The following is a 9,177-nucleotide window of genomic DNA, read 5'->3' on the forward strand; positions in this document are numbered from 1 at the left end:
CCTTATTATTTAGATGTGGATGTGGTCATTATATACAGTAATACTAAACAAACTTGTATGTTACTGACTGAAGTATTCCATCAATCTCCATATTGTGGGTCATTTACCAGAATATAAAATAGGAACAAGTTTTCTGACTGCATTATTGTACATTTTTGTTAGACATTATTCAAAGTGCAATTCCCAACTACAGAGAAGTGGACTTTTATTTTATTTTATATGTGCATATGAAATTGCAATTTACTATTTCATTCTATTTATATTGAATGTGCTGCTTTTTGCTATACATTATTAGATTTGTTTTTTTTTTAAATGTGTTAAAAATCTTTTAATCCATTCTATCTTGTTTGAATATTGCTTTAATAGTGCTGTTTCATATCCTTTGTGGCTACACAGTAACGAAGCATAGCTTACTACTTTATTCTTAAATATAAAACCTGCAAAGTGAAAGTACAGTATGCTACACAGAGTATATTTGATGAGTCTTGCTAATCAAACATGCTGAAATAAGCAAACTTTGAATGACAGTGACAGTATATGACAAGAGGAGCAGAACAACTCAATGAAACAAATTAACCTGTTACTGTGACTGCAGATCCACAACACATTGCTCAACAACCAGATAAATCCTCTGCGAAAATCAGACTCTGCTACAAAAGGGATACCACACAATAGGTAACCGCAACTCTCCCCCCCACCCCCGACCTCCCCAGCCAGTGTCTCAAAACATGATCACAATAGCAGTGACATATAAAATGATTTTACTACAAATATAGGTTTGATAGAGCTGTTTTTAGAATCTTTCCCATAGAACCAATACTATAGTAGTGTTATTAATACTGTATTTCATACGCTGTCCAGTATATAAGGACACAAATGTGTTCATGCTGTATATATCCAGGGCCAGTGCTAGGTTCTTCTGCTGCTCTGCCAGACTCCCAGACTAGCTCCAATGCTCTGCAGAATGGGGAACATGGATTGTGGAATGGTGATACATCTAAGAAAAAAAAATCATTCATCTCAGATGGCTTCTCCCTACTTCTGCATTGGCTTACTGTGAAATAGCTCATTGTGTACGGTCTTCTATGGTATTGGGAGGTGAGCCTGGCAGATATTAAACAGTACATAAGATGTGAGCTCTAGATCACGCCCATTGCAGCAGCATTATAAGCCGCTTATCAGCAAATACTTCTGCAATGGTACAGCATACAAACCTATACAATTGTCGACCCGTTCACTCTATTTTGGATGAGTGGACCATGGATTTCATAGGTGTGTGCCCAGCTTAAGTTGCATTTTTGACAAAAAAAGACACTTGACCCTAGTGAAGATGCACAGAACCTGTCAGCTCACTTGCGGCAGGCATCTACAGTTGCATGACGTATTGAGGCTAGATGTTTGAGTACACATCTGTATGACTAGTGTATTAAATACACTGCACTTTGTATATGGCAGATTATATTCTCTTAAATGCTAATCATACACTCACCACCTGCTGGGCTGTCCACACTCGCTTTAAAATTACCCTTCTCTAGAAATGCTGCTTTTGCTTCTGCACTTCCGCTTTCCCATAAGAAATAATGAAAAATCAAAGTCTTAAGAGATCAGAATCAAACACACAACTGTAAGAATGCCCATTATACTGTATACTGCAGCCAACAATGGAGTTCAAGTAACTAACCAGACATACAAACTGCATTTTTATTAAGGAGATTACTGAAAATATATTATAGGGTATGATAAGACTTGTAGAGCCGAATGATAAAAGGGGAGCAAATGTCAACATGGTTGTAATGTTGACTTGCAGCATGTTGAGAAGCTTGCCATGTTGATATGCTTGGCATATTGGCATTGACCACATCAACATTCATCATGTAAACACTGAGGAAATGTGGACCTGAGTAGAATGCCAACAAAACGTGCCTGGTAGACCAGTGGTGACTTACCTGGTCCAACTGCTCTACCTGTGTACTCCAGGTCTGGCAGACAGCTGATGTGACTTCTGGTTGGTGAGTATTGCTAGGCCCCAATTTCCCCCCCGGTGCCTAACCCTAACCTCCCCAACTGCAGTCTAACCCTATCCTCCCTCTAGTACCTAACCCTCCTCTCCCTTAGCCTACCCCTAATACTCCGCTGCATGCCTAACCCTAACCCCCTGGTTTCTGCAAAATGTCGACATTTCAAATGCCAACATTTCATATGTCAACATTGTGACCATGTAAACATCCTACAGAGGTTGGCATGTCCCATGTCAACATTTCAACAATGTCATCATAACTGTAAACATTGTGGTGTCAACATTATGATTACAGACGTTGTAAATGTTGACATATTGACTGCATCCCCTGTAGAGGCTCAGTCCCATTATAACAGGTGATCTCGTGTCACAGTTATAGTTTGACCAGTCCAGCCTGGATTTTACAGCAGGACCCCTAACTACACTGTAGCTGCATCCAGACTATGCATTCATACACTTGATAATTTTTTAAAATAACAATAAAACAAATGTTTTACCAATTCGAACTAAAATTTCATAATGGTAATCAGTTACTGTATTTCTCAGTTTGTGTAGTGAAAAAAACAATTACACTAATGTTGTTGGTTTGCCACACATTTGGGTTCATCTAAGGGGGGAATTCAATTGTTTTTTAGCAGCCTCAGCTTCTGTCCAAACTGGCAGGAGCTATTCAGTTTGTTTGTGCCAATGTGTGAGAGTGCCATGTGCATCCTCCTCAGGTGGTGAGTAGAAACCCACCTTAAGTTAAGCTTTTGGGCATCCAAAAGCAGAACGTTAATTAGTATGCACAGATTTTACACATCTAAACCCGGGGCAAAAAACTGAATACCCCACAGTTGGGAATAAAGCAAAATAAGTAGTAACTTTGCACCTTAGTAAAACCATGTTGCAGTGCAGATGGGCATATTTAAACTATGTAAAGAGATTTTGATTTGGGAGAGGCATGTCTAAGCTCAAATCTAACTTGCTGTGTAAAAATAAAGCTGTCCAGCATTTGTAGGTTACAGGCAAAAGTATTTACCATGCATGCAAAATAATGAATGTATTTGCACCCCTTGTGTTGCAGCATGGTTTGTCCATGTGCCAAGGTACTTGCCGTTTTTTTTGCATTGCTCCCCATTATCTGTATAGGTCTGCAAATTCTTCTGGACATAAATTGGAACACCGAAACAGTAAATACAGCTAGGGGTAACAGGTTCTTAAACATGCTAAAAGATAATTACTTGTCCCAGGTAATTGAGGAGCCAACTAGGCAAGGGGTTATACTGGACCTAGTACTAACTAATAATGACAAAATAATAACAAATACTAAAGTAGGGGAGACCCTATCAAATAGCGATCACAATATGATCACATTCGATATCAGCTTTCAAAAACAACAATATAAGGGTTTAACCAAGATTTTTAACTTTAGGAAAGCAAATTTCACATTGCTGAAACTAGCAATGAAGGAGATTAATTGGGAAATTGTATTTCATGGTAAGAATAGTGCTGAAATGTGGGACATTTTTACAACTGTGCTCAATAAGTACAATAATTTATATATTCCCAAAGTCAACAAAAACAGAAGTAGGAAATCCAAACCGATGTGGCTTAATAAAAAGGTCAAGGAAAAAATGGATAAAAAGAGGCGTGCTTTCAAAGCATTTAAGTCTGACGGAAAGGTGGAATAATTCCAGTTCTACAAGGAATGTAACAAAAAATGCAAAAAAGCGATTAGAGCAGCTAAAATAGAAAACGAAAAACAAATCGCAAAGGAAAGTAAAACAAACCCGAAAAAGTTCTTTAAGTATATAAACGGTAACAGGTTGAAAAGGGTGAATGTTGGGCCCTTAAAGGGTAAGCTGGATGTCTTGATTAATGATGATAGGGAAAAAGCAGATTTATTTAATAAATTATTTTCATCAGTATTCACGAAAGAGGACAGGTTGACGAGAATAGAGCATAACATAAATAATAATAATAATGACCCATTGCTTGGTACTTGCTTAAACGAGGGAGTAATCCGGGAGAGACTAAGTAAAATTAAGATAAATAAATCTCCTGGGCCGAATGGACTCCACCCCAGGGTTCTTATGGAACTCAACGTAGAGATATCGAAACCTCTATATTTGATCTTCAGCGAGTCAATTAGATCAGGAATGATACCAAAGGACTGGTGTATAGCACAGGTATAGTCCCAATATTTAAAAAGGGTATTAAAATGCTCCCCGGGAACTATAGACCGGTTAGCTTGACATCTACAGTGGGGAAAATACTAGAAGGTATATTAAGGGATAGCATTCTAGAGTACTTGGATGCCTCCAAGGTTATTACTAGGAATCAACATGGATTTGTGAAGGACAGGTCATGTCAAACTAACTTAATAAGCTTCTACGAGAAAGTGAGCGATAATATTGATAAGGGTCAAGCAGTGGATGTGATCTTTTTAGACTTCTCTAAGGCTTTTGACAAAGTTCCACACAGGAGACTAATTCTCAAACTAAGAGAGCTTGGGGTAGGAAACACTATCTGTACTTGGGTGAGTAATTGGCTGTTTAATAGGGAACAGTGAGTGGGGGTTAATGGGATGTACTCTGAATAGGCTTCAGTACTCAGTGGAATACCGCAGGGCTCAGTACTCGGGCCATTGCCGTTTAATATATTCATTAATGACCTAGGTGAGGGACTGGAAAGCACAGTGTCAATTTTCGCAGATGATACTTAATTATGTAGAATAATTAATGCAGACAAGGATGTTGAGTCTCTACAGAATGTCTTATCTAGACTGGAGGCCTGGGCAGACAAATGGAGAATGAGGTTCAATACAGACAAATGTAAAGTTATGCACCTTGGGACTAAGAACAATCAATCAGCCTATAAACTAAATGGGGAAAATGTAGGAATAACGGTAGTTGAAAAGGATCTGGGTGTGCTCATCGATAATAAACGCGGTAGCAGTACGCAATGTCAAAATGCAGCAGCAAAGGCTAATAAGGTGTTATCATGCATAAAACGGGGTATGGAGACAAGGGATGAGAGTGTAATCCTGCCTCTGTATATATCATTGGTGCAACCACACCTTGAATAGTTTTGGGCACCATATTATAAAAAAGATATCTTGGAACTCGAAAGGGTTCAGGGGCGAATCACTAAACTGGTTAAGGGGTTAGAGGCACTGGACTATGAGGAAAGACTTAAAAGGCTTGATATGTTTACACTGGAAAAGAGGCAACTGAGAGGGGACATCATTAATATTTAGAAATACATTAAGGGACAATACAAGGATCTATCAAATTATTTGTTTAACAAAAAAACACTACATAGGACAGAAGGACACCCCCTGAGGTTAGAGGAAACAAAATTCCATACCCAACAGAGAAAAGGATTCTTCACAGTAAGAGCAGTAAGGATTTGGAATTCTCTGCCAGAGAAGGTAGTAATGGTGGACTCAATCAATAAGTTTAAGAAATGGATTAGATAAATTCCTAGCTGAAAAAAATATCCAGGGATACAGCATTTAATTAATATTTTAAAAAAAATGTAATGTACAATAGGTTGAGCTCGATGGACATTTGTCTTTTTCCAACCTCAACAACTATGTAACTATGTAACATGTGTATGTTGGTATACAGTATGAAACAAAATATACTGCTGCACATTATAGTTTACTTCACATTACATGTATAGCTGTGTTATAGCTGTGTGGTTACATGAATAGTATCTGTAATCATATTTTTTCAGTTCAACTGTTCTTTGGGATGAAACTTTTGTACTAGTCGTAGGAGCTAGCAGTGATAGTGCTGTGGGTGTTTGAGCACCATCTATATTGCGCTGCCTCAGCCACCAACCATGTCTATGCATGTGATTTTTCAATCAAAGGGGTGATAGGTTAATATGATCATCCCCAACATTTTAAAAAGTAGGCTCCTACGCGACGAGTTACTACATCATGAATTTCTGCTTATGGTGTTTAAACAAAACTAAATGTATCCTTTAACTGTTGCTGTCTCCAATATATTATTGTACTCTTATGTATGGACCTCCTTATTTTAATTTCTAAACTGTGTAGGAAAATGGTATGTTTTATTATTTTAACCAGTGTGTAATTGTATCACTTTTGTGACTGCAATGAAACATTTGCTTTGTTGTTATTGATATCTCTGAGCAAACAAAATCATAATTTGCATAAACTTCATTCATTCATGGCTACCTGCAAACCTTTCACCTTCCAAAATAACCAGAAACCACAGACTAAACAGATTAAACAGCAAAAGTCGAGCCAAATTATAAAAGGGATACTAGTCTGCAGACCAACTCAAAGCTTGGGGGAAGAGAACAGACACCTGCATACAACTGTAAGAACACCCTTACTTACTGCAGCCATTAAATGAGTGCAGGGCATAGACCTACATGTAAAACTGTAGTGTAACCAATCTGTAATCATATGCCTTTAAAATGTATTTTTCGATTTCATTAGTGTCCTTGTTATACTCACCCATCCTTGTTGTTTCCTTTTACTAGGGTCTACTAATGAAACAGGTGTAAAATACACAACATACTACATTCTTATGTCATCTCTGGGAAAGTAAGAGGGAACCTGTATTCCTCTAATTATATGGTTGCATTCTGTGGATGTGTGAGTGAACAGAGGTCACAGGAGTGATGGAATAATTCTATATTTACAGAGTATATGTTGCATCTGTACCTTTCGATTGCCTGCACTGTCATCCAATAGTTAAAATAACAGATCAAATTTAGCAATAAATGTATAATTTTCTATGGTATTAATGTAGATATTTTAAATACAATCTAATTGAATGTTAGAAACAGTTTAGTATCTGTGTTCCTTAAAGAAAATTATTTGTCCCTTACATTCTTAACGCTTATAAATTTACATTTGTGTTAAGAATTATCCTCTTGCTTTAAGCAGATAAATGTATGTAGGTATTTGCAGATTACACATGCTCCCCCTACTGGAATACAATATCATATTAAATAAATATTTCTACCACTGTAATAAAAGATTAATGTACATATATATGGCCTATATATCATGAAAAGATATCCCCAGTAAGTAAATACCGTTTGATATAAATATGTGCGCACAAAGCAAAATTAGGATCATTTACAAAGTAGGAAGAAGAAACATTCTATCCAGCTGTATTTAATAAATTGTTACAGTAGAACAATCAGGAAAGCTGTATGTACGTCATTTTCGTTAACATACTCTAATGCGTAAAAAATATTATCAAATGCAAAAATATATAAATAATATACGCAATGTAACAAGGTAACATTTAATATAAAGCTACAAAAAAGACAAAAAATACAAAACCTAGGCACAAATCAAAATAATATTTTAATAGTAACACAATAAAAAAAACATAATATATAACAGCAGTACTAAATGGTATTGAAAATATATTTGTTTTTTACTACATAATTTCAAACAACTAATTTAAAATTTCTAGTGGGGATTCGATGTTCCTGTTAAGAAATGCCTAAGTTATATTCTGCAGTTAATTTCCGGTACACTTTACTGCCAAAGAGATGCCACATATAACATTGTGAGGAATATGTACTAACAAGAGTGCAAAAGTTGAAATGTAGGTAATCAGTTTGCTTTGATTATTATATAGGAATCTAAGCAAAGAAAACAAATGTACAGTACAGTATACTCTATTGATGTTTGCACATTGCAGTTTGGTAGTTTTGTTTGTAACCCACAATGTGCTACAATATGGCACTGACAGCACCATTGGAAACTGTCATAATGCAAGTTTATTGTATTCATATAACCCTTAATAAAATCTTCTACAAAAGAAAAAGTAAGGTTTTTCACCCAAAAAGAGAACCAGCATGAAGTAGTTAGAGTACCATGCTTAAATTAATAATAAATAGGACAAAATCCCCAGGGACAAATGTTCAAAACCATGCCCCTGAAAATAAGGTAAAGTTGACATATATCACCTTGCTTCACAAAAAATACACTGTAGCACCAACATAAAAAGACAAAATAAATTCCAGTGTGAAACTGAATAAAACAAACATACAGACCATGATTCAACAGAAGCATTTGTCAAATTGAAATATAGAAAGATATATACTGTATTTAAATAACACACACGATCACTGTCTTGAAATTAAATTAAACCATTTGCATGATAACAGTTACACCACTTCACTGTGTAACACTTGATTCCTTGCCTATATCTAGAACACAGTCCTGTAGCTGTACATAAACTCATATATACCTATATGGCAAAGACCATTATTAGCATACTGTATGATAGTGATCCGCAGAGCGATGACACCACAGGTAGACTCTAGTCCTTACCTTCAGCCAAGAGGCGCATTGCATGAACAAAAGATGTATCCAGGGTATCTTTCTCTGCCATCAGCTCCGGCAAATATTTCTCCTGTTCCATAACACTGCTTCCAGCTGACACCGTCAGTCTGACCTGCGAAGCTCTGTGCTCGTTTGCAACGCCCTTGATATTTGCAGCCCCAGTGCTTAGGATGAGATTGTAGGAGAGTCACAGCACTGATGATGCACTTGTACAGACAATACTCCCGATGAGCTGTGCACACAACACACCGCGGCGGTCCGGAGCGCATACAACACTTTCTTTTCTTCTCTCCCTTTACTATGTGTCTTTTCTCCCCTCTAAGACTTAGCTACAGCGTAATAGCAGCGGCCTGTTCTAGAAAGGCGGCAAGACATGAGTCCCGCCTCGCTCCGTATTAATTGGAGGTTTGTACGTGGGCATGAGATCGCATTGGCTGTGCTGTCTCGTCACGTCCACGGACTGACAGAAATGGATGAGCGTTACTCCTGGAGCTGTCCCAGGTGCTGAGAAGAACGTTAAGTGACTAGAACGCAGATACAGAAGCTGTCTGACAGGGGAGACAGGAACCGACACATCAGGTATACTACTGAAGGTTAGCACACAGCACATGGTGGCAATTACCAAACACTAAAAAGTCATTGGATGTCAGAATGTAGGCTGTGCAATCTGGATAGTTGTGATTTTAAACTCAACTTCTTATAGATATATAGGGGGGAATTCAAGTGTTTGAAAAATCAGTTGGGTGTCTGTTTTTTCCTGTCTATTAGATAGGAAAAAACAGACACCCAACGACTTCTCAAACAATTGAATATCCCCCATAGGGTTCTT

The 9,177-nt window shown here is 37.3% G+C and overlaps 1 protein-coding gene across 3 annotated transcripts in view; it reads right to left on the bottom strand.

The window, feature by feature from the left end:
- Positions 1-8,726, bottom strand: part of KHDRBS2 (KH RNA binding domain containing, signal transduction associated 2) — a 620,233-nt gene extending 611,507 nt beyond the window's left edge. Inside the window, exon 1 of one of the 3 annotated variants that reach the window (XR_010175991.1) lies at positions 8,337-8,725. Coding sequence is in view for 2 of the 3 variants with exons in the window: in XM_063916743.1 (XP_063772813.1) it covers positions 8,337-8,427 (91 nt within the window). In the remaining variant the exon portion in view is untranslated. Of the gene's footprint in view, positions 1-8,336 lie in introns of all 3 variants that reach the window. The other 2 variants (XM_063916743.1, XM_063916742.1) reach the window with 2 other exon arrangements.
- Positions 8,727-9,177: the final 451 nt, after the last annotated feature.

The sequence above is a fragment of the Pseudophryne corroboree genome, chromosome 4 (genome assembly GCF_028390025.1).
Source record: "Pseudophryne corroboree isolate aPseCor3 chromosome 4, aPseCor3.hap2, whole genome shotgun sequence".
Lineage (NCBI taxonomy): Eukaryota > Metazoa > Chordata > Amphibia > Anura > Myobatrachidae > Pseudophryne > Pseudophryne corroboree.